Source organism: Pimephales promelas, chromosome 1 (assembly GCF_988280905.1).
Source record: "Pimephales promelas chromosome 1, fPimPro1.hap1.1, whole genome shotgun sequence".
In the NCBI taxonomy this organism is placed as follows: domain Eukaryota; kingdom Metazoa; phylum Chordata; class Actinopteri; order Cypriniformes; family Leuciscidae; genus Pimephales; species Pimephales promelas.
In genome coordinates this window covers 34,876,372-34,902,740 of record NC_142769.1, presented here as the reverse complement: position 1 = coordinate 34,902,740, position 26,369 = coordinate 34,876,372, and the positions used below count along the sequence as shown (strand labels likewise).

General features: G+C 37.6%; 1 protein-coding gene across 1 annotated transcript in view; it reads left to right on the top strand.

Annotated features, from left to right (window-relative positions):
- The first annotated feature begins 1,119 nt into the window (after positions 1-1,119).
- lgr4 (leucine-rich repeat containing G protein-coupled receptor 4) overlaps positions 1,120-26,369 on the top strand; it is a 54,432-nt gene continuing 29,182 nt past the window's right edge. The window contains exons 1-3 of the mRNA XM_039666912.2: positions 1,120-1,422; positions 1,626-1,903; positions 24,980-25,051. Coding sequence (XP_039522846.2) covers positions 1,698-1,903; positions 24,980-25,051 — 278 coding nt within the window. The 5' untranslated portion in view covers positions 1,120-1,422; positions 1,626-1,697. The remainder of the gene's footprint in view (positions 1,423-1,625; positions 1,904-24,979; positions 25,052-26,369) is intronic.

Below are 26,369 nucleotides of genomic sequence, written 5' to 3'. Positions count from 1 at the left end.
TCTGCTCGATGGCGCGCGTTCGTCCCATCCATCTCACGGTCAATGTCCGCTGATAACAAGGGCCTACTTTTATATCTAGCACGAGCTTGCTGAATACGCTTTGGGTGCTCGTCTCTTTTCTGCTGTTTTGTTAATTGCCTGAAGTGTATGAAGTGGACTCGCTCCCTCGGTCAAAATCGAGGGAACGAGGGTCTGTCCATATAAACTTCCCTCGTCCACTTCATGAAGTGGAACGCACTTCAAAATGGCGACAGGGTTCCCGTCGAGGGGAAGTGCTTAGGGAAGTTTGCAAGTGCGTGTCTAAAAGTGGACTGGAACGCAACACCAGTCTGGCTCCGTAGCGCAGCTCAACCAGTCCTTACTCCCTTTTTTGGTGTAGCTACGTGAGTGCAGGCTATTTAAATGAGTAACTTTGTGACTTCATAAGATCCGGGAAAAAACGTGTTTTTGTAACCTTTGTATCCTTAAGCATAATAGCCCTTTTAAATGCATAAATGTAAATGTACGTTGTTCTCAGCTGTACTGTGTACCTGCTTGAGCTGTGTCGCAGTGGATTCTCTTTAATGAATTTGGGTTAGTTTATCTCTAATCTCTTTTGAATGACCTCAAGTAGGCTATTTTCCCCACAGCTGTTCTGTAATTCTAAAAGTGAATAAAAGGCTTTTAATTGTTATGGTTTTATCTAGAAAATGATAAGAAATGTTTTATTGATCACATAGGACAACTGCCAGGCTAACTGTATGTCCAGTGTGTGCCGGCCAATATTTGCCTATGTGAAAATTTTCCATATGCGATTTTCCAAAACGGGGTGTGATTAGCTACTTAAGTAATCAAAGTAATTGAGTAATTTGAATATTTCAGTTTTAAGTAATTCAGTCATAACAAGTAATGTAATATTGTAACATTATTATTACATAATAATGTAATATTTCAGTCATAAGTTGACTACTTTTGGCTTCACACTAGGCTTTAGGCTACAACTGACGTAGAGAAATCATTAATATGTAGGTTTGTATTAACATATTCAGCACCTCACTGGCTGTCCTGCAGAGAGAGAGAGAGAGAGAGAGAGAGAGAGAGAGAGAGAGAGAGAGAGAGAGAGAGAGAGAGAGAGAGAGAGAGAGCGTGGAGAGGGGGGGACGACGTAAGGTTCGACTGAGAGCTGACCGTGTTTTCAACAGGAAACAAATCAGAGAGAGGGAGAGAGTGGAAATGCTGTTGTAACCGCTGTGTTTGTCACGATTTTGTGAGTGTTTTCCTGGAAGCTGACGTTTAGCGAATCACGCCAATCTGGAGCCCCGTTTGTTTAGACCCGGGAATCTAAGCAAAAGGTGTTTATTTTGTGTTTTTGGAGGCGTGAAGCTCGAGGCTCGCAGAATGACCGTTGACTGGCCCGATCTGCTTATCGTTTGCGGGCATTAGGTAAGAGCACTTATTTACACAGATCGTGGCTGAAAGAAAAGCAGGTTGCAAAATGTTTATTTTGGGCACAAACAATAAGACATGTTGTAGCTTAATTTGTATGTCGTTAAATCGCCCAAATCATGTCTTAATCCGATTAAACCCAGCGAATTCAAACTAAAGACTTCTGAGAGCTTGATATTGTACTTGTTCTTATGTTGAAGGAACTATCACTACCTCCGTTTGCTGGCGAAACAAACACAACGCATTTGCCTTCGAGGGTCTTTAGGGTGGAAATGAAGAGAATAATGGCAATGCTGGCAGTCCGAATGCTTGTGTTGGGCTTGTGGATAGGGGGGCAGTCAGCCACCGCGGGAGAGGGACAGTCCACTCCGGCCACATGCTTTCCGCTGTGCCGCTGCGACGAGGACGGAGGAGCGGACTGTTCTGGACGAGGACTGACCTCTGTTCCCACCGGCCTCAGCGCTTTCACATATTACCTGTAAGTTACTACGGTTACAATAACGTACAATGAAGTGCATGCTGGGAACAAGTGCATACTGCATGTAGAAATATGTGTTCGTATTTGGCTCTCATATCTAAAAAGTTCATTACGTTAACTTACATGTTTTTTTGTTTTTGTTTGTTTTTTACGAATTACTGTAGAACACCATAGCAACCCCCCAAGAATAATGACGCATTTCTAGTTTATGCACTTACGTAAACGAACCATACATTGATTGACCATGTAGTATCAAACCATGATAAACTCTCTTGTGACTCAGAAACACACCTTACTCACTTTTATTCACAGCATAGCACTATAACTAAGCAGCTGTACAAAATGTTCAAGATTAAGGGTGAAAAATCCAAATGAAGTAGTGATGGACATGACTGGCAGTAAGTAGGCTATCATTACAGTGCAAACAGCTAAATGTCTTCAGAAATTAATAGTTGAGATTTTTAGTTTTGTAGCTCAATAATGGTCATCTTGGGTCTCTTTTGGGTACTTTATGTGAGTGTAACAGACTGAATGCCATATGACCCATGCGGTTAGAGAGGGCTGCTCATCTATTATTGAATGCAGCCACCCTTTAAAACCTTACCAGCCTGCTTTTAAACCCATGCAGCATAAAAAAAAGTAGATTTTGAACCAGTTATTTATGTAGTTGAGGTGAGCTGAGGTGCTTTTCTATGAATAGGGCTTTCTACAAATGTCTTTCTCAGCAGTCTACTGCTAATTATTTAGTTTTAGTAGTGCAAAGCGAACACTAGTATTATATCTTTCTGGATTTATTTTACAGTTACATCTTCGTTTTTGAATTGAACTTTGAGTCACTGATAATCCAGGAGCCCTCCCACATTAAAAGACACAAGTAATTTAAGAATGCATACTGTCAAACAGTAACATTTACCATTACTGACTAAAGGCCTGTTCACTATAATAACTAAAAATATAAAGAGAACTATAAATATATTAGTGTTTATTCCAATGCACATTCTTTTTTATTATTAGCATGAGCATGTAGATATCGTGCTGTCTTTATTATGTCGCTTTAAATGCTCAAGCTCCTTAAAGTCAGTTGGATTTTGATTTAATGGATTTTCTTCATCAGCTGGGAAAAAAAAATGTTCTGAAAGTAATTCCAGTAATGTCATGTGGCCTTATTCTCACAGCATTAGAATGATTATTAAAACTTTATAGTTGTTGTCCTAGGTGTGAATGGGCCTTAATTCTTGATGCAGACTCCTTTGGTCTGTATCAACAAACATTCACATCAACCGTGCATAGTTTAATGTCTCACCGGTTGACTTTGAGAACTTTTTGCCCCTCAAGTATTTTCCATCTGTTAATACTGAAAGGCTGGTTTATTGCTGGGCTGAGCCAGAGACCAGTGTCTGTGGCACGTGCGAATCATGTCCTACACCTCATTAGACTTTACCAGCATTTATTGTGCTTTCACTCTGTTGTAATTAAGTGTGGTACTTTTCTGCCAAATTGTTTAGAAGCACGTCTGGAGGCGAGTGTTTATTCTGCAGCTCTTTCTTGGAGCCCATACATTTTGAAAACAGCTTGACCGGGCTCTCGAAATATCTCTGCCAAGCTGCAGCATGTAACTCAACGCCAAGCTAAGTCCAGTCTGGAGAAGTGATAAAGCCAGAAATAAAGCCATGGAGTTAACACTAGCTGCAGCAGTGGTCATCTTAGATATCAGGGAATTATATGCAAATAGAAGGACTGCATGTGTAGGCATCAGCAATATGCTAATACTCCCTATTGGGTTTTATTTGTGTTTTTTTACCAATATGAACCAATTCACCATCAAGCCCCCCCCCCCTCTCTCTATATATATATATATATATATATATAAAATGTTATTTTTTTTTATTCTGCATGAAATGAAAATTCTCCCTATCTACAGTATTGTGTAAGTGCATTCTATAGATCTTATTGTGAACCATTCATCCATTCACTTTCAAAAATTCTAAAATAAATAATTATGAAAAAAAAAAAAAAAAACTGATGTATGCCGGACTTCTTCAAATATTTAGTCTACTTAACCCATCCCTCCACGTTTGCAAGCTCACCTTCATATTTCAACAACCAATCAACAACTGATGGATAGAACCTGGTATCTGTCATATATTTTTTTTATTTTTCAACAATCTGTTACACTTGGATGCAAGTCACAATAGGGAAGAAAAGATCTGTTGCTTGCTACTTCCACTTAATGATTTTTAAGACTATAAAATGAATGTGTGACCGTATTTTCTGTTTCTCTTACGTAACATAAACTATGTTCGTGATGAAAGGTGTCTATGTTTAAACAGTTTGTGTTTTAGTGTGGTCCCAATTTTTGATAAAATGCACATTTCTGATCAATCCGCGAGTGTTGATGAGCAGATAATATATGGGACATCTGTCAGTCAGTCTGTGTGGTAATAGTCATAAGTTGTGAAATGCTGCATCCGGCTGCGTCGGCCTGCTGCACGCTTTACTGCATTTCTGGTATTTATTTATGTAATTGATAATAGTTGTGCTGATCCCTCTGCCCGTACTCTGGGTTGCCTTCAGCTGTCGCCACACTGTCTCTCCCTGCAGAGACGAACAGAAATGGAGAATTAGTGAGAGAAAGGACAATAGAGGGAGGGAGTAGAAGTTCAAAACTGGTAAAGTGACACAGAAAAATATGTTGGAGGATATCAGGATTCGGAGGGTCAGAGAAAAAAAAAGGGAGGGAAACAAGTGTAAAACTGTGAGAGAGAGTGGGCACAGTCTGGTTGATCATTATTCCCTAGTCTAGATAGCAGCCATCAGTGGGGTTAATATAGTTTGCTTTTCTTCAACAGGTTGTTGCACAATACTCCAGGTTAATCATACTCTGTTTAGGTGGAGTATCGTAGCAGGGCGAGTGAAAGACTTAGCACCGGCTTAAGAAACAAATATGCACTGTAGTATCGCTCCACACCAGGGAAACTTTGACCTTGACTGAGCTGTATGGACAGATGAAACTATATACTTATTTAACTCCCAATGCAGGTGGTTCATAGCATATTACAGTGCACTTTGGCCTTGATAGTGTTTTAACAAGCTCCCAGTAAAAGACTGTATGTTTTGTTTTATTGATAATAAGTGCATTCTTAGTGGGGGTTGGGTTTGGATTTGGGGGTGGGGGTAGCAGTGGTTATGCTTAACTCATTTATTTGAAAAAGTATTGAAAGGTATTTTTCAAATGTCTTACATAGTTGTTTGTTAATTATTTTACTTTTGTTGTTCACTTTATCCCCATGAAGACAGTCTTGCTACTCACATAGCATAAAAAATGGCATTTTTTTCACTTCTTTCCTTACTTATCTTGTTCTTTTCCAGTAAGTTTAAAAAATATATTTTTTGTTACGATTCAATTGTATGTCCTTCATAGTCATAGACTCCTTTATTTTTGACCCATGCTACTTTTCAATTTACCTTAACTCTTTTTTTGGTGTCCTGTCACTGGCTGAAAGAATTTCCCTTGTGCATATGTGTGTGTGCGCTGGCTTAGTGCAGTGGGGATATCCCCCCTTAACCGTCTGTCCACACGCCATTAGCCCACTCTTGCCTCAGCCTCAGTAAAGCCCTTCAGTATTGAGGAGCTGGAATGTGCCTTTGTGTCCCATTAACAAAACAGAGACGCCATGTTCTTTTCCATCTTAAAGGCTGTGGGAAGGGTTGCACGTCTACAAGCTCAGTCAGATGGAACCGGCAGCACCATTTTTCCACACCTTTCCCTGAATAAATGTATAGAGCGATTAGTGATCTTGTTTTTTCACATTCATGTCTGAAGACAATACCGTTTCTGTGCAGTCAGAGGGTACATGAAAGAAAATGCCTGGTTGGGCAATGCACTTTTAATGGTGTTTGAGTGTCAATTAGAGGATTCAAGTTTGTCATTGCTCTTCTTTTGATTTAGATTTTTTTGAGCTGGCCACTGGAAAGAAACACACACTTTTTTTTTTTCCTTGAATCTGTCAGATAAAATTACTAGATAAAATGACTGAACTTTTGAGACGCAATGTTTTACCTGAAGATGGTTTGTACGCCTCAGTGCTGCACAAATGATTTACAGCTCTAACTGATTTTATGTGGTGAATTGGGATGGTTCAGGATAAAGGTTGTTTTATATGCATATGAGCACAGGCAGCCTTCCGTCATACCTGCACACACACACACACACACACACTACAGGTCATGAGAAGAGCTCTGGAAGAGAAGAGGGCCCTCTGTGTTCAGCATTCTGGCAAAGACTCGCTCAGCCGTTGAAGGTGAAGTCTCATGAATGTCTGTGACTTCATATTCGTTTTTACAAGAACAACTTTGCATATCCAGTCCCAAACATTCAACTTAATACTAAAAAATCTAGGGTTGGCAACCAAGTTTTATTTAAAATCCAGAACTGGTCATTTTATAAAGTGGCTATATGGAGAATTCAGAAACCTTTATTAGCGACACCGCTGTCTGTTAAGTGAACTGCTTGTGCTCACACTCCTGCACACGTAACATAATGCCCCGATATACTCATAGTGAAGTCCCTTTTTCATTCTTTGCTTAGGTTTAAATGAAGTTAGAGCGGTGTTTAGATGAATATGTGAATAGGTATGTGGATGTAGCGATGTGGATGTATTTGCACAAGCTCTGCAATTCATCAGCATCATGTTGGCAGATGAAGTTGTTAATAATATTTAATATTCAACAATATTATTGATCTGACTGTACTGACGCTTTTGTATGAGAACTGATCTAAGCTGGACGAGGACATCCTTTTTTTCTCAGAAATGCAGTAGATGAAATTGACTATTTGACTAATTGATGATCTTTACAATGGAACTGAAGATGCATCCAAGATGCATCATTTTCCTGTTGTAAAGCTTTGCAACTCTGCTTTGAAACAATCTTTATTGTATAAAGCGCTTTATTGTATAAAGTGACTTAAGTTATGATGTTATGATAGTTCGATTTTAAAGTATATTTGAGACTGTAGTAGTGTTGTCAAAAAACTCGGTACTTCGGTACCAAGTCGGTACTAAAAAAAAAAAATGTTACGGTACCAGCTTTTCTAGGTACCGAGTACCAGGTTAATCCAGTTCTGTTCTAGACGCGATGTCTGAAACGTTCACAGTTGCGTCCTCTTCATAACGCTGATATGGCTCTCTCTCTCTCTGAATCCACTTGTTGAAACGAAAGGAGGAAAGAGACACATATGGAAATATTTTGGATTAGGCTAATGTCACGTTGCCATAAGAGGCCGATTACATGCAAATTCGCAATTTCAAATATAGGCGCGATTCAAGCGCGCTCATAATAAAAACTCGTTGGCGTTGCATAGCAACGACAGATGCCGCGTGAGAGCAAGCGCTTTGGAAAGAATAAGCACGCGCAAAAATATAATTAAAAACACGCGCGACATGTGAACGGCCTCTAAAGGGCTTTCGGGGTAGTTTTACGAGTAAATGAGCACAGTAGTATCCACCCGACACCAGAGTAGGCTACTGGTATTAGTATTGTCATTTAATGTCAATGCCAGTTCTAGGCGTATTCTTGCCTTTATAACTCAGCAGGTTTAAAAAGCCTTTTTAAAATTAAATATGAATGCAGTTTTAGATTAAATAAAAGGACAGTCAAGTCAAATAAAACATGTTTTATGGTAATGCTACAATAAGATACCATTCATCAACATTACTTAGTTATCAACACATTGAGTGAACAATATATTTTTACAACATTAATTAATGTTTGAAAATGTTATTTATTACAAACACCTGAATTTTCATGTTTGTTCACTTAATTCATTGTGCATTAAATAAATAATGGATTAAAACTTTACAAACAACTTTAAAAATGTGTTAGTGTATACTATTGTTTATTTTAGGTCATTTTATCTAATCTTTTTCTAAAGTGTTTATAATACAAATGTACAGTTTCCATACTTGTAACCGTGATAAACACTTAAATATATGTAAATTTAAACTAAGCTTTGGTACCGAAATTGGTACCGAGAACCGTGAATTTTAACGGGTATTGGTACCGAATACTGAAATTTTGGTACCGTGACAACACTAGACTGTAGACTATATCTGACAACGTGAGACCATAGTTTTAAATAATCGCTTTTCTTTGCATGACACATTGATATTACAGTACAGAATAGCTCTTTTGGCAATATCCTGAACATTTTATAAGCATTCATTCCATGTGTCATAGAATGGAAGAGAGGCTCTCAGGAGCTCGCGTAAACGTCACATCCTTTTGATTTTCTCGGCAATAACCACCTGGCTCTACAATCTTTCATAGAAAGTCTGGGAAAGGTATAGTTTTTTAAAGTTTCATTACAATTAGTTTCGCAATTAATATGTGAACTTTTTTTTTCATATAGCCCCTTTAAGCTCTTGAATCTACAGTTTGAACAATGTTGTCAGATTATAGAATAAATTACTCTAGTCAAGTATATTTATATACTGCTTTTCACAATTTCTTAGTGAAGAAACAAAAAAATGGAGGAAAAAAAAAACCTTGGGAGAACCCAGGCTCAGTCGGAGGCCAGTTCTCCTCTGGCATTTATGAACTAGATGACGATTTAAAGAAACTGTAAGGTAAAAAAATGTATATGAATGTCTCTAAACAGACTTTAAAAGCAAACCTGTGATAAACGCTGATGGCGTTCACATGCGCATTAAGAATTGATTCTATTGTTATGTGCGTTTGAATATATGTGCGCACTGCGCAGGTTTGTAATTTCCTACCAAACCATGCCTGAACAAACTACTTGTCTTTTCTATAAATTTGATACAGAATTTTGTTTTATTTCATCACTTCGGGGTAGGTACGCGAAACGAAATTCACACCGCTTTATCTGTAGAGTGGGAAAGGGATCCTCTAAAGGGAGAGGTTAGTTGGTACTTCAGCACTGCATTTTCATTGGGTCCAGGCTAAGCTCCTCGTCAGATCTGAATCCGGCATGTCCGGCAGACAATGGTAGGATTCCACAATTTTGGCAGTGGTGGAATGTAACGAAGTACAAATACTTCGTTACTTTACTTAAGTACATTTTTCACGTATCTTTACTTTACTTAAGTAGAATAAATAGTGCATACTTTTTACTTTTACTTCGATACATTTTGCAGCAATTATTGTACTTTCTACTCCACTACTTTTCTACAACTTCTGTTACATTTTCATTACATTTTCTGATCAGTTTTTCCCCTGCCAAAACGTAATCTGACCGTCCGTTCGTTGCACGTTTTCTCACCAGTGACGTTTGGTTGCCATGGATACATCAACTAAATGCGTCTCGCACGCAGTGTGTTTATCGTGCAATTTACACGCGAAAATTAGTTTTTACGTGCATAGGAAACACACTGTGTGTAATATACGTTTGGTTAGGATTATGGCAAGCCAAGAGGTTCAGAATTACACCATAAATTAATCGCGTTTACTGCCAAACATAGTTATTAACATATAGTAAGGATATGGCTTATATTGTCTAATTTCAAGCTTGTTCCAGAAATGGTGACAACAATTTTTTTCCATCATTATTGAACATCATTATAGGAGTATTAGGTTCAATGAGTTAGAATTAAATGTTTTATTAATCATTAGAAAATAGTCATTAAGAGAATCAATTATTATGCAAGTACTTTTACTTTTAATACTTAAAGTACATTTAAAATCAGGTACTTTTTACTTTTTACTTAAGTATGGTTGTCATTGTGTTACTTCTACTTTTACTAAAGTAAATATTTATCTGGTTATTTGTACTTTTACTTAAGTACTGAGATTCAGTACTTCCTCCACCACTGAATTTTGGTGCTAAATAGGAAAAGGATCTACCGCCAGCAATCGATTTTAATATTATAGGTATTATTAACTGGCCTGAATTTTGAAATCGCAATAGACGTGAAGGACTATAATGCATTAAGAGCTCGTTTAAGTACTGCATAGCTAAACTATTTAGTGCTTTTTAAGTAATCAACACTATTTTTTTTAAAAATTCGGGTTTAATAGACAGCCAATGCAGTGTTGACAGAACCGGACTAATATGGTCTTACTTCGTGGTTCTGGTAAGAACTTGAGCTGCTGTGTTTTGTACTAGCTGTAGTTTGTTTATTAAGCAATAAGCATGCAGGGCAACCACCCAGTAGAGCATTACAATAATCTAGTTTTGTGTCCAATAATCAGAATCTCTGTTTTTTTTTTACGAATTTAGTAGTAGGAAATTTCTAGTCATCCAATTATTTAAATCAGCTATGCATTCCGACTGTGACTCTAACGAGAGCTGTCTCTGTACTATGGTACGGTCTAAATGTAGTCTGATTCCTGAACAAATCACTCTAATGAATTGGATCTTTTTAGTGAAACAAACACACAAAGCTTATAACTTTCTGTGAGTCTGTGAGTTTAGTTACTGACTGATTCCTTATATGACATTGTGTATTTAAAGATACACATTATGAAGTTTTTCAGTAGAATTCTATAAATATTAAGGACATTAAAAAGTTTTACGTTCGTAAAGTTTTTCTTTTGTGATTTTATCATTGAATATCTCATAATTTGATCAGGTCTCTTTTATTTTTACTCAAAAATAAAATGAACGGACAAAGAGGAATTGTAACTAAAATGGTTAAATACTTTATGATACCCATTCCTAATAAAATCTGTATCTTCCCTTTTAGCTTCCTTGTTTTATATCTGTCCCTCTTTTTGTACTTTTCTATTTTTGATGAGCATAAACAAAGGCTCATGATGGTTAAAGAGACACGCAAGAGCTTTTCTCTCACTCAGAAATGGTGGATGTGGTACAAAGAGAGACTGTTAGGCTGCCAGAACTTCTTTAAGCATTGCAAGTGTTTATACATGCAGCTTTCAGACCTCAAATCAAACCTTATTGGCCATGCCCTTGTCCTGTGGACTTCGTCCCATGTGAAGAAAATATCCACCAAATGTCCGTTCTGCTGTAAGGAACTGTGAGGATTGGATTAGTGGACTGACAAGTAGTCCCCAGTAGGAGTCCGACCGGAGATGAGCTCTAATCCATGGTTTGCGTGTGTTGTATTCTCTGGTGGTTTGGCTCCTTGAGAAGTGTCCAGCAGCTGAAGAAGTGCGGATGTCTTCTCTGTCCAGCTCTTCCAGTAAGGCGTGTTTAACATGGCACCTCTCCTTCTAGCCGAACATTTGTACGTGTGTGGTCCTACACAGTGCCACTTGGCTGGCATTTCCTCACTGCCCATGTGCTCGACCCCTAGTGACCTCGAGTCGCAGGGTCCGTCATCGCCCCACAGCCGAGCGCTTCCTGACCTGGAAATGACCCACCCCTGTGTCCCCCGCATCTGTCCACGCGCTGCCTCTGCCAACAATTTGTATGTGTTTATGAGTGTGAGAGAGACAGAAAAGCAGAACCTGTTGAATTTATTTAAACTGAGTTGATGATACATTATGTCTAGAGGCCAGTAAAATAAACAGTTATTACCAGTTCATAATTTTCTTCCTCATTTCGGAAACCTCTGCTTTCTCCTCGTCTGGTTGGCATGTCATATTTAAGCCAGTCATGCTTCATTTTGCGTTGCTATTTTTAAGAGTTTGCAATATTTTTAAGAGAGAGGGAGAGGGAGAGAGAGATTCACACTGATATTTCACACTGATAGTGTGTCCTGTCAGTCACCCTACCTTATAAGCAGAAAAATATATATTTTTAATTATTATTATGCACATTTTGTTATTATTATTTCAATAATATACATTATGTATAATTTGCCCTTCCAATTCTGAATCAGTTTCTGGTTCAAACATAAATGGCTGAATTAAACCAGTATTTCCACTTGCCATTGTGCAACGTTTACTACAGTTAAGTTGACCAAGTGGATCAGGTATTCTAAGCTCTTGGGATTGAGTGGAGGCGGATACTAATTTGCATATTCATGGGTGCTTGTACAGTATATTAAATGAAGCAAGGGTGTAGAGTTACATTCAAGCTATTTTAAGGCCTGTAGAAATTATTTTCACAGGATAAATTATTTAGAAATGTAATTTTGGTGATCAAAGCTTAGTTTTAAGCGATACAATTATTGACTACAGGGGGACTTTATTTCAAATGATCAATGTTAAGTTGAAAACAGTTGCCTAATATTTTAGTGGAAACTGTGATACACATTTTCAGGATTTCTTTTCTTACTCAATTCTTTCAAACATGCTTAATGAATCTTAACTTTCCTTAGTCATTATAAAAAAATAAAAAAAACTATGTAGTATTCAACAAAACGGTAGTTTATGAAAATTCTAATATATGAATCAAACTTTCATGACATTCATCATTATTTGAATGTATTTTAACTAATGTTTGATAGAGAAAGCATGGCTCATTTAATATTATCAAGTTACTTTCACTTGCAAATGTTCACACTCCATTCAATGGCTTTAGAGTTATAAGAGAGTCTGAGAGAAGGCAGGACAGACTGGGGTACTGAGGTAGTAAAGAGGCCCCCCTGTAATCTATTAGAGTGTTGAATTCTAGTCAAAGCCAGTATGATTCACTGTGTTTGGTCTAAACCAGCTGAGAGAATCGTGAGGACAGCCAGACACTCCCTCCGACTCACTCCATTCACACGCTCAAGATCATTCCTGTCCTCCAGAAACGGAGGGTTGTGAATGCTCACAGAGATGGCCATGTGATTATTTAGAGATTGTTCATGGTCAATGGTGTTGGTGGGACGCAGACAGGTTGCCTTGGCAGTTAATGGGTTTGTTTAATGTGAGCTTCCTGATGGAGCCTTGAAGAAGACCATCTGCTGCGTTAGAAACGCCTGTCTCCCATCACATCATCTTTTTCTAATGGACACCAGACAAATGACAGGATGAAACTCTGAGATCAGTGGAAAAGAATGAAGGCGAAGGATGCAGAGAGAAACAGGGAGAGAGATGGGTCAAGCGATAATCAGAGGGGGTATACTGAGTGAGATAAACTGGGAAAGTGCTTAGCCACATACACGAGCACACACACACACACACACACACACATTCTGTCTCTTAGTGTCACAACACACACAGACACGCAAATAGGTGCAGCCACAGACAGGTCTGTACACACACTCTTACTGGAAGGTGGGAAGCTTCTCTGGTCTCACTGGAATGTGAAATGGCTTCCCAGAAAACTGGTTTTATTTGGGTTTCATTCCCATCAAGCTTCTGTCCAACTCAGCTCACCTATTCAGAGAGAAATAGAGGGAACACATGGACCAAATTGAGAGAGTACTGTTAAAAAATTCTTGTACATTTTACAGTCAAATACTTGCAGCAGGGTTGACAGCCAGTTACTGTATTTTTTACAGTAGCATTTCTGTAATTTAATTTACAGATTTTTACCATCAGAAACTCAAAATTATATGTTATCTGAACTAAATAAATTATTTAGGTTGATTTGACAAAAGAAAATGTTGTGATTACTACACTGTAAAAAATATTGTTGGTTTAACTTAAAAAAGTAAGTAACCTGGGTTGCCTTAAAATTGTAAGTTGCTTGAACTGGAAAAAGTGAGTTAATACAATGAAGTAGATTAATTTAACCATCAGAAACTTAAAATAATAAGTTCTCTCAACTAAATAAATTATTATAAATGTGATTTGACAAAAGAAAATAGGTTGTGATAACAAATCTTGAAAATATTTTTTACAGTGCAGAATACAGTAAATTAATCTCCTTCATTGTATTAACTCACTTTTTCCAGTTCAATGAACTTAAAATTTTAAGGCAACCAGGTTACTTACTTTTTTAAGGTAAACCATAAATATTTTTTACAGTGTGATTACAGTAAATAACAGTAAGTTTAAGTTAGTTACTTGAATCTTTGTATTTGCTTTTTGCTATAGAGGAAGTATGTAAAATGCAGTATAAACAATATATTTTCCTGATTTCTGAATATTAATGACTGGCAGCTGAATTTTAAATGTTAATTATTTATCAACTGCATAAGCTTTAAACAATTGTTTGTAAATACATTAAATGTTGTATAATGCACAACTTAATTCCCCTATTACTTCACAAAACAAACAAATTAGTCAACATCCTAATCTTGAAAAGCAAGTCAATTTATTTAATTCATAACTTTAAAATATGCATGAAAAAAGTCATAAAACAGTTTATTTTGTATTATTTTGATTTCATTTTAATTTACAAACTTTTTTTAAATGGACATGAAATTAAATATTTTTTAATTACTTGAAACAAATTAGCCGTCATGGCCCTTCACAAAGAAGAAATACGCAAACGACATACATTTGAAACCACAAGTTAACCAACATGATCATAATAAAATAGTTTACGGACAATTTTCACCACTTCATTACCAGACAAACATGTCCAAACAACAAGGCCCCAAGTGAGTCCAACAAACTTATTATCAAAAATGTAGAATAATTCAGCTCCAGATGCTTTTCCATCACATGATGCAAAGAGTGTCTAGAAATATTGAAAAGGACAAATATATTACAAAACATAATGATAGAGTCAGAGACAGATAGAGAAAATTAAAAGGTTACAATTAAAGGAAAAATAGATATTTGTGTGTGCGTGTGTGCTTGCATATCAGAAATTCCACTGATAACCCACCACTTTGCTGCAATATGTGGGTTCACTGCAACCTGTTTCTTCAGTACCATTTAGCCTATCGTTTCAGATGGCAATTTTCTTCTTTGTTCCTCTCTCCGGATTGATACATACAAAGCACCTAAAGGGTTAGGAAACAGACAATATGTAATTAAGATTTTAAGTTTTTGGTTTTAAGTTTTTGATGCTTGTTGTAATCATGTTTTTGAAATCTGTTAGAGCAGTGTTTCTCAACTCCAGTCATGAGGACCTCCCAGGAAGTTTTATATGTCCACTAATTAAAACACCTGATTTTACTCATTAACTCAACAGATATTATATCAAAAAGCAAGTTATACATTTGTAAAATGTACTGAGGTTGTTAAGAATTCAATCATTACCTTTAAATGAACTCCATGCTGCATGCCTCCTTGATTATGTATGCAGTGAACAGCAAGGCCAGACAGGAAGGTGGGCTGAATGCTCTCCTCACACACAACTTGGCCTTCCAGTGTCCACTTGTCAAAGTGTCTCCTAAAAACCAAAACCATAGTTTGTGACTAGTTTATTTTTTACTATACCATTTTTATTTTTCCAGCTTTTTACATTTAAACTATATTTTAGTATTCAGAGTGCAGGAACTCTCTCTTTTAAATAATATTAAATAATAATAAATATTATTGAAATGTAAGGGATCTTTACACCAGCATGTTAAACATGCGACAAAACTGGTATAGCACCATTCAGAATGTAGCCTATATGACACACATCGTCCGTGAGTCTGACGCACCGTTTTAGCAAAGGCATTTTCATTTCGGCACCTGTTTTAAAAGATGACTTGATTTTGATTTGATTTACACCATAAAATAATCACGACGAAGGGTGCTGATCAACATGAAGCTCGTATGAATACCGACTGTTGTCAGTAAAGCATGTACAATAGGAGCCCATAAATCCCGAGGAATGTGTGAAATACTACCGCGTCCCGTATGGAGGATCCAGGGTTACCAATATGAACCGCGAATATAACGTTACTTTCATTGTCTACGAGTAACCTAAAATGAAAAAAGTCACTTACCACAAAGTTGAGAATCACTCTTCTAGCCTCTACCCGAAAATCCACAGGACCGTTGAAGATCACAATGCCTCTGTAGATCTGAAACTTATAGCAATTTTCTGTATTTTGAATCAAACCGCCACACGACCCCAGAATGCATTGCAAATTACAACAATATGCTGTATTATTAGAAAACAGCCAGCTGCTGTAAAATAATGCTGTTATTTTTACATTAACTTGCTGACCATGAGACTTTTCAGTATCACACCCTTTTGGGAGGCAACATACATTTAGGCAATTCTGTCAAGGACATCTCGACAGCACTCACTGCCAAACATTTGTAGGATTTTGACCTTGCTGATATTGTATTAAACAAGTCTTATTTGAAGCTGTCGAGGTATCCACTGATGTTGATATCTTCATAACTTATCCTTCTTCTTTAGTATAGGAATCTTTCCTTCTCACCACCATGTTTGATACCAACTTTAACTGTAAAGCATTTTGATAGCACATGCAATGAGTTCATGTAAGCCTGGATATCCTGTTAAACAACAAATTAAAGTAAAGAAAATCAGCTGGGTTTGGATTGATGGGATTTTGGGTGAATTATCCCTTTAAATGTTTTAATTCCATTTCGAAAATGCACTGTAGTGTAAGTGTATTCATGCACATATTTTACATAATACAGTTTACGTTTAAGAAAATAAAGAAGAGAAGTGAAGGTGTATGGTTTGCTGTTGACACTTGTGCAGTCTAACTCCAGCGTATGTTGTTTGTGTGGACCGGTGGTGTGTCCATATCTCATTACAGATAGGCTATCAGCACAGCCCAAACACACTGTGAGCTTACAGGCATGGTGTTCCTGTGGAATTAACAGTTTAATACACTTCCTTTCTTGCATTCCTGCTCTCTTTCTCTTTCTGTAAATCCTTTGCTTTCTCTGTCTCAATTTTTTTTTTTTTTTTTTTTTTGAGGGGGGTTTGACATGTTTGCTCTCAAGGCTGAATGTTTGTGTTAGAGCTCACATGAGGGAATTGGCTTCTTGCTCTGTGACTCCAGAACTGAAGCCCTTCTTTGACTGGACATAGAGCTGCCAGTGTGTTGGTGTGACTTGGTGAATATATATTTATTTTTTTATACCTTTTTTTAATAGGGTGCATGTGTGTGGTCGTCATCCCATTCCCTTCTTTAAGTATTGGGTAAGTCTGTAGGGTTTTTTTTAGGATCTCAGGTAGTTTCGTTCAAAGAGGGTTTAGACTGGAACTCATTACTCAGAGTTTAAATCCCATGTTCTGCGTCAGGCAGCTTTTCTAAACATTTTAAGAAAAACATTTAAGTGCTGTCTTCCCAAACATTTAAAGAACCAAGAACTGTGTTTGAATTTGTATCTAAAGCTTATGTCCTATCTTTGAGGGCCATCAGGCTTATCCTTCTTTTGGAAAGGTGTCTTACACTAAGCTTGTGAACTAGAAGGCAATCTGTTTACTTATCTTTCTGCTTTTTATCATTTTGTTGTTCAAACTGTACAATTGTGTTCTGAATGGCAAACAGTGTGCTGGAGCTCAAATATGACTCAAACTTGTCTCTCGTGTAGAGAATGAGAAGAATTTGTCAAGCATGACATCATCCAACCCTGATAGGCTTTCAGTGTTTAGTGTTCAACCTCTACTGTATGTAATGCAGGAAAAACAAACCATCAGGCTTTCTGCTTGTGAGAAGAGACTAATGTGCTTCAAATTCAGGGTGGAGGTCCTGCTTGAAACAACAAACCCTGAGCCCTACTCAGGCCCTGAAACTCAGGATTGTGGGATTGTTACTGCTCACTATTTGAATCAATCCCACAAGTTGTGCACTCAAAATGTTGGAAAATTACATTACATTACTGTTTTATTTAGCTGTGTTCCGATCAGATTTTTGGGACTGATCACCAATTACCAATCAGCAGTATTGGCCTATACCGATCACCAAAATAAACAATAGGCCAACTGTTCTTAACAACAATTTATTTGAATATAATAAATGTATGAGATGTGGAACATTCATGAATTGACCACGTTTTATTTATTGGCAAGTAACATGTGCAACATTATATTTCCTCTCTCAGAGGTGATTAGGGACAGCTTAGAGCTTAATAAATATAGCATTCCTATAAAATACATAATAATAAAACTTTATGAACAAAAAGTAATCAAGTATAACACAACACTGCAAAGTCTTCAAATGTAGGTTAATCCTACTAAATCTGCTATATTTGTTTTCTTTGTCTTTTGTTGTTTGATTAACATTAATGTGACAGATTTCTTTAATATTACAACTGGCATTTACAGAGACCAACCAATCAAAGTAAATAAATCTTATTATCGGCCAATAACGATTGAACACCCTTAATTATATTATACCAAAGTGCCTTAAAAGCTCTGAATAAAATTGGATGTAAAAACACATTTTTAAGGCGCACAGCCTTTTTTATGCTTGTTCTTTAAAAGACATCATTTGAAGGGCTGTCAATCAAAATGAAGTTGTCACAGAAACGCCTCACCCTTTTTGGTCTAAAAGCCAGCCGGTAAACGAGACGCACCCATGCCCTAACACACACACACACACACAGCACATCTACGGGCCATATCATGGGGCAGGCTGTGGCTGGACTCCTTCAGAGCTTGGCAGGGCTGTGAGCGGGCTGGCCCAGCTGTGATGTGGGGCTCTGTGGGCAGCTGCGGCCACCGAAAGGCCTGCTGCGGTGCTGGTGTGGTTTGCCGACACGCGGATGCTCCCATGTTTCACTGATGCAGTGGAAATGTAAAAGTTAACCCTCAGGGTCTGTGCGGAGGAGTTTAGGAGCCTGCAGAGGGCAGTTGCTATTGATTGGATTCCTGCTAATGTTCATGGACACACTTTCTGTATTGTTTTACCATCTGATTCACTGAAGAATTAGTAATGCTGTAAACACACCCACAAAATCTATGATGAATGCAATTTGGCCAGCTCAATTCTGGATCTTTCAGCTTAGTTCTGAGGGTAGATTGCTAATCGAGATAATCCGATGATCATTTTATTTTTTACTGATATTCTTTACTGGTATTTAATAGAGCTGCATGATTAATCATTAAAAGATTGCAAATCTTGATTCAAACACCCACACGATTCCTAAATGAAAACCATTCGACTGTGTCTATTCAAGCTATACAAAATCATGCCGGAACAAAGCAGTCATGTTCATGAAATAGCTTCACAAACGGTCTTTTTAACCACCAAATATTGAATTTCTGTTAAAATTATTCAAATGATCACAGAATTACTGATAAAATTTTTTATTTCGAATATAGACACTGATGTCTACAGTAGCGATCAAAGTAGACTAACTTGGCATTTCAGATAATGTTTTTCAGTGCTTTTAGTTGTCTGTGCAGGATTGTGCGAGAATCATGATCTCTTTATGAAACACAAAGAAAGGTGTTTTTCAATTTATTCAGAATCATCCAGCTCTAATATTTAAATTTACAGGGCTTATCATTGTCATATATTTTCTTAAATGCCGATAAGTGTCATCTAGTAGGTCTCTATAGAATAATACTAAAAACAGCATTGCATTTTGTTATAACGGAAGAGTATTGGATAAAAAACAAACATATATTTATAGTATATGTCTGGCTGTAACTCTAATCTATGCTTTGTAGCCAAATCTTTGGAAACACTGAATTAGACTGCAGAGTGCATGTAGTAAGTGAATATACACAGCACAGGTTTTTGTGCCAAGATGTTATGCAAAATTAGAAACGTTTAGTGAATTTGCCCCTGCGTGTTCATTCCGGGACAAACAGGCTTGTTGTGCTTCCAGAGTGATTTAGAGAGCATCTTGCATTAAGCTCTAAAAGAATAAATGTTATTTTAGAAAAAGTGAATGACGCTATCCTCTTAGAAAATAAAGCTATCATTCATAAATCAATGTTATCTGTCCTATAGCATGAGTTTAACTAGGCTTCTGTCTCTTTCCTGCTCTTTTTCTGTTGCTCTTACTGACAGGCAGAAAATCTGCAGTGCTCTGTTGAGACTTGACATGTTCCTGAGCTCTCCTAACACAAGGCTTTTCTTCTTCCTTCCATGTTTGTAGTATGTATTTTCCATTCAGTCACGCTCCATCTGTAGCGCTTAGGGTGGTCCTTATTTGTATTCCTAGAGTTAGTAATTTAATGACAATGCCAAATTGTATCTGCCTTTGCAAGCTCAAATCTTTAACTGTTTGAGCATGTTGCAGGATTTCACCTTCACAATACCCAGCAGGTTTTACATTATCCTTCTGTCACTGGTGTTTAAAACTTTTAACGTTTTCAACATGCTCAAGTATGTTTTGGGTTAGTGCTTGGCTGGTATACCAGTTTTAATTTCACGTACGTTATGTACTTTTCAAATAGCGCCATACCAGCGCATAGCTGAAATAAATAGGCTGCATTATTCAGTAGCCACATACGTAGAGCGCTATGAAGAACTGCATACCCTTCTTTCTAATAGTTCTAACTTTAAAACACAACAATTAATATTCCACACAACTAACTCAATTTAACATGGAAATACCACTACATGTTGGATTTTCACAATGCAGAAAACATGGATGGAATTACAAATGTCACAAATGGAAATTACTGTATAAAGTGTATCACTGAATTTGTCCATTTTTGGATGAATAAATCAAAGTTAGACTGTACAATGAATCAAATCGCTATGGCTAAAAAGACTGCTGTTGAATTTTAAGTCTGCATGTTCTGTGTGTCTCTATGTGAATAAACACTGACTGCAGTTTCGTCTACTACACATACTGACGCTCACTTCACAAGCATTTACAAGCACAATAAAACTATCATATCACAGAAACTCATATTCACGGTTGAATATTCACTGTATTCAACAAGCCGTCAAAATAAAAGTTCGGTTTAACTTGAAGAAATTATAACAGAAATATATTAGGCTACTATAATTGCCCAGTAGAGTGTTCTTCAAGAAATAATGACTACATGATTATATAGCTGACTATATATTACTACATTTAGGGATGCATAATATAATTGGAATATCATTGAAATCTTAAAGACTTAAGATCTTCGGCAAGGATTTCTAGCGATAAGATCACATTAATGTCTTAAAATCACGAATCTGATTTGATTTAATGGTCAGCACAGTAGCCCACATGACTAACACAAATCACAAACCTTGTAAATTTAAATTATTTTAAATAGTTTATTAATGTATACATTTTTTTTCAAATGTATGATGAATAATGCCAAAATTAGAAACATTTCTGCATATCGTGCATCTCTATATACCACACATATTGTATAAACACATCTGATCAAGTAGAAATAGCTCCTTAAAGGAATAGTTCACCTAAAACTGAAAATTCTGTCATGTCTTTCCAAATCTGTCTGTTTTTGCAGAACACAAAATAATTTTGAAGAATTCTGGGAGTCAAAATAACACATGACTGACTCACATATAACACAAAATAAAACATGACTTGACATGAAAAAAAACACACACCATATTTTCAAAAAGTCTTACTTTGTGTTCCACAGATGAAAAACCTTTCATGTCAACAAGTTTTCATTTTGAGGTTGTGGTTTGTATGTTAAAAGAAAATACACCATGTTACTTGCCATTTCTTTGTAATTGTTTGTTAAATTTACTAGCAATTTGAACAGAAGTTTTTTTTTGTAAAAGTTTGAGACTTGTTAATAGTTTTACAATTCAGTTTTTTGACGTATAAACAAGACGCATCACCTTTAAAGGTTCTCTGAGCGATCCTGGGCGTTGTTGACGTTCGGAATATTTTCAAACAAATCGGAGGCTAGCTAGACCCTCCCTCCGCCGCATCTCATCTCCTCCCCCTCCCTTCCGTCCTTCCTGAAATAATTGTGAACGTGCATAGTTCTAGCTAATTATATCCTTGTGTGGGTTCGGCGAACATAAAGCGTCAATTTAGAAGAAAAAAAAAACAATTTAACAGAGCAACCTGACGTCGGACTGGAAGCCCTTCTGCCGCCGGAGTTCTCGCCATCGTTCAAAAGCTTTGCTACCGATGTAAATTCGGAACTTCGCACGTTCTTTATCCGACTCCTTCTTCTTTTTAATTTGTTCTTCAGAACGACGTCTATTTGGTCGTGTGTCGGCCAATTTTCAAACTTCCCTCTGATGCTTCTATCTCCTTCACACACACACCCCCTTCATGTGCACGCGCACTAACCCCCCAGACCCACCCTCAAATACTTCTTGCCAGTGATTGGCTGGAACACTGTTTGTTAGGTTTCGTGGTCCGGGTGAGACATGATTGTTTTTGTTGCCGTTTGTGGAGCCTGTGGTGTCTACAGAGACCTCGTTTTTTTTACAGTGTGTTTAGGGGACAGGCAGCTAGCCGATAGTGAGGAGACGTTTGATGTATGTGACAAAAAATGTTTTGGCCCCACATCGCTTAGAGAACCTTTAAGGTCCAAAAGGTCAATAATTATGCTTTATTTAAACATAAATGCAGTAGAACTGGTCCGATGCAGTCACAAATGCACACACTCTTTAAGAGCACACGTTATCAGTCTCATAGGATAGAGTTTCCTCCAGTAACGGCTCCAGTAGGCCTCTGTGTCCGTCCCTGTCTTTGTCACTACAGTGAGGCCCCTGGCCCCTAATGAGGAAACCTGCTACTCAGGGATAGAGATCACATTCACAGACCCAAACACACATACACATAGTCTTCTCTCTCTCTCTCTCTCTCTCTCTCTCTCTCATCCTGCTCCCAGGCACCTCAGCCAAAAGACTAAGAGAGTTTGCAGTAAGACGAAAGGCTGCGGGCGTGGAGGAGTGTGTGTGTGTGTTTGTGTGAGTACAGGAGGAACAGGACTGTCAGTTATACATAATGTATCCAGAGGACCACCGGGACCGCTGCACAAATAGGGGCCCAGGGACACCACCAAGAGAGAAAGAGAGCGAAAGAGTGAGTGATAAGGAATGAGAGGAGAAAGGGGAGTGTTCTGGTGGTACATGGTCCATTGAAAGCAGCCTGAAGGGTAATTGGATAGGGCAGGTAACCTGCGGATCAAAAAAGATAGCGAAGCGATGGAAGGTCATGGCTGCAGGGGGGATAGGGAGGCCCCATTCGATGTGTGAGATTGGGGGTAATCTGATACATAGTGTGGCCAGAGGCCCTCATGCTCGTATAAGCTTTCAAGACTCAAGACAGCCCTTGCAGTGAAATCCAAGATGGTGGAGACTCTCTTCCCCTTGTTTTTCTCTACCTTCAGGGATGGGGATGTGCCTCATTAGCTATTGTAGCATGTTTGTCGGGCTCCGTCAGACCCTGTCTCCACGTCTACTATGTCCGGCCCAGCTTTTGAAGCCGCACATAATGGATTCCTAATCAAGATCTCGGGCCCAGATGAAAAAACCTGCATCTCCTCCAGAACAAAGACAGAAACACACACACTCAATTCTGGCTGGAATACGTCAGGATAAATAAACAAGAGGACTGAAATGTATAACAAGTAGAATGCCACATAAAAACACACTTATGATCTACATGCACTGGTTCTCATTTCCTCTCTGTGAATTTGTATTGTGTCGTCACTAACGGTGGGTGTTTTAAGGTCAGTGTTTTGACCTTTCTCACTGTGGATCTACCATTTGCTTTTCTTGCTGCCCACACATTTCACCTTTCAGCCCAAATGGAGAAAGAGAAAGAGAGAGTGGAAAACACTTTGTGTACTGCCTGCATTTTTGTCATGCTGCTACATGCTATCTCTCCGTCTCCTTGACAGCCTCCTCTCTCTCTCTCTCTATCTCTCTCTCTCTCTATGTTCAGAGTTTCAGAGGCTTAGGGAGAAAAGGAGGGACAGAGATAGTTTTATAGAAAATAAGAGAAGAAAAAAGAGAATGAGGGAAAAGTAGGGGATTTCGCTTCATTAAAGTACTTCTCAATCATTTACTCATTCCAAACCCGAATGCTTTATTTTTCTCTTGCAGTTTTTCAGAAAAGGGATGTTCTTTACTTACAGTAAAAGTGAATGGTGACCAGAGGCTGTCAAACTTCAAGATGACAAAAAAGACTATAAAAGTAGCCCAAGCTATTTTTTAAGCTTTTGTTTTAAAGCTTGACAGTCCCTGGGCATCATTAACTTTCATTGTATGGAAACATACCACTCATTTTTTTAAAAATGCTTTATGAACCTATTTATCAACCCATTTTTTTGCTGTATACGTAGCCTGAAGCAACATGATAATTTACTACTTAATGTTTGAAAAAGAAGGCTTGACGCCAGTTGTTGACAGACATACAAACAGCACTTTGTTCACAAATCTGACTCAATTCAGATAATTTAGCCATAGAGTGTACCATGAAATTTGAACCGCCTCATTGGATGAAAATTAGATTTCATGATGATCAAGTTTGTAATAGTTTTTTTTTTTGGACAATTGGACATTATTAAGGTGGTTGTACTTGATGTGTAACCCACTGCATTATCCATGGCTAATTCACTAAATTATTTTATCTGCTGTATGGAGCCACAGCTATAAGGCTGGGATCGTCAAAATATTTGTACAATGCAGATTTGCAAAAAGCAGGAGAGATTAGGAGGATGATGGGAGATAAAGATTATGTGTATGAATATGTATATATGAAAAATCTACTTGCAAACATTTATAGCTTTTCAAACTCATCTCCCATGGAAAAACTTATAAGCCAACAATGTCTTACTTTCATGACAACAGAGGTAAAACACCACAGTGCAGCACTGATGACATCAAATACACTTTGCTTTCTTCAATTATTGTTGCCTGATGCTTGATCTCACTGTCTGATCTGGATTCAGGTCTTATCAGTCGTCACAGACATACAGATCTCTGTTCGAACTTGTAAAGCATGAACATGATCTGTGGGAGGAACCATTCAAAGAAACGTATCAAATTGAAATAATGTATGTTGCCTCCTGGCACACTTTTTGAGTTGTTCTATTTTTAATCGAGTTAAAGGTGTAATTTTACTCTTTCTTTTGTTTTCTAAATGTAGCCAACTTATTATTTATTTTACATTTACAATAACAATATGCTTAACTAATTTATGCCTTTTTTACTGTTTATTTTTAGTAAATGGTATTTTTGGATTGCAGAGGGAGCACCTTTAAAACAATCATGAAATGACCATGAAATGTCTTGTCTGCACACAGTCAGTTTTAGTTATGTTGTCACGTGAGCGAAATCACAGCACATCTCTTCTCATCCATAAAAAATAGTAAGAAACCAACCATAAAATGTATATCCAGAAAATAAATGCATCCGAATGGGTAAATGTTTGTGTTGTGTTATGTTATTTAACATGTAGAAATAGTACTGCTCAACCACTAACTATGAACGTGTTGTTCTTTTGTTTCCATAGGGACATCAGCATGAACAACATCACTGAGCTGCCTGCTAATGTCTTCAGAAACCTGCCCTATCTGGAAGAACTGTGAGGATGATATCTGTTTTTTCTCTTTCACTATCTTCCTCTTGCTTTGTTTTCTACTTCTTATGTTTTCAAGTACTGTAATGGAAAAAAATGATGATATCCTCTATAATGATTTGAAATGATCTTTTGCTCAGCCTTTTATTTTTGAGTATGGCCCTATTTAGTGATATTTTGCATATTTTTAGATTTTGAAATGTTTATAGAACTGCTGAAACAACTTTAAAACTGAATACACATGGCATCTATTAAATCTCTGCTGGTTTCAGTGCTCGCTTGTTGGATTAAGTGAGCTCCTTCCATTGTCTTCATTTCTTTTGATAGTCACCACATTGTGTCGCTGACCATTTACATAAATTAAAGTCTGCTCAACTTTGACGGAGCAGTCATTGTTGTATTATATTGCCTCGGGTCGGCAACTATCATTGATCATGTGTGAATTCCAAACTCTGCAGTCACTGTTTATGCACAACTGCTGTTTAGGTGCAGTCACACCAGCAAATTTTCATGGACGAAATCCAATCGTTTTAATAGGAATTCACATGAGATTTCCCCATACAGATTTTGTATTGTGTTGAAGTTGGTCATGCAAATTCAACACATTGACCAACAGAAAGCTGCTTGGTTTGAAACAAGTGAGCCATGCTACATAGTAATAGACAATTTAGACCTTGAGAGTTTTCTTCAAAAAAAAAAAAATGCAAATACCTACTGCAGAGAATAAGTGGGGAAGAGATTTGACCACCCACAGCACCATCTGCCTGGTTCAGGACATCTGGAACAGTCTCATAGCTTACCTTATTGTTAGTCAGAGCATCTCAGGATTACTAGGGGTGTCGCATGTCACCAAGCTGGCTTTTGAAGCGATGTCTAACTTGTTCATATTGTATTAATGGCATTAAAGGAACAAACACATGCTTGTTTGACTGTTCTGGAGTGTCTGTAGTATCAGTATGTCTGAAAAAAGTTCTGAACTCTCATTGGGTGTCTGATCTTTTTCCGTGTGTTTGTCTTTTCTCTACTCCTTCACTCATCCCGTGTCTGCCCATCTGCGGGAAGGGCAGATAACATCTGTCTAAGTGATATCAGGTACCAGCGCTTCCAGACTGCTGAAATGACCAGCTCTCAAAGTCGGCTCCCCCTTGTTGTTCACTCTTTTCCGCTCTTTTCCTTTTTTTATTCGTTTGATTGGAGTGTGTTTTCTTACCCTTGTGTGTCTTTCATCCACTCCAATCTCCTCGGCTCTCATTCCTAAACAGTCCTCCAGCGCTTTGTCAAAGGCCAATTTGCTTTTCAACGCATTGTGAGAAGGAATGCATGG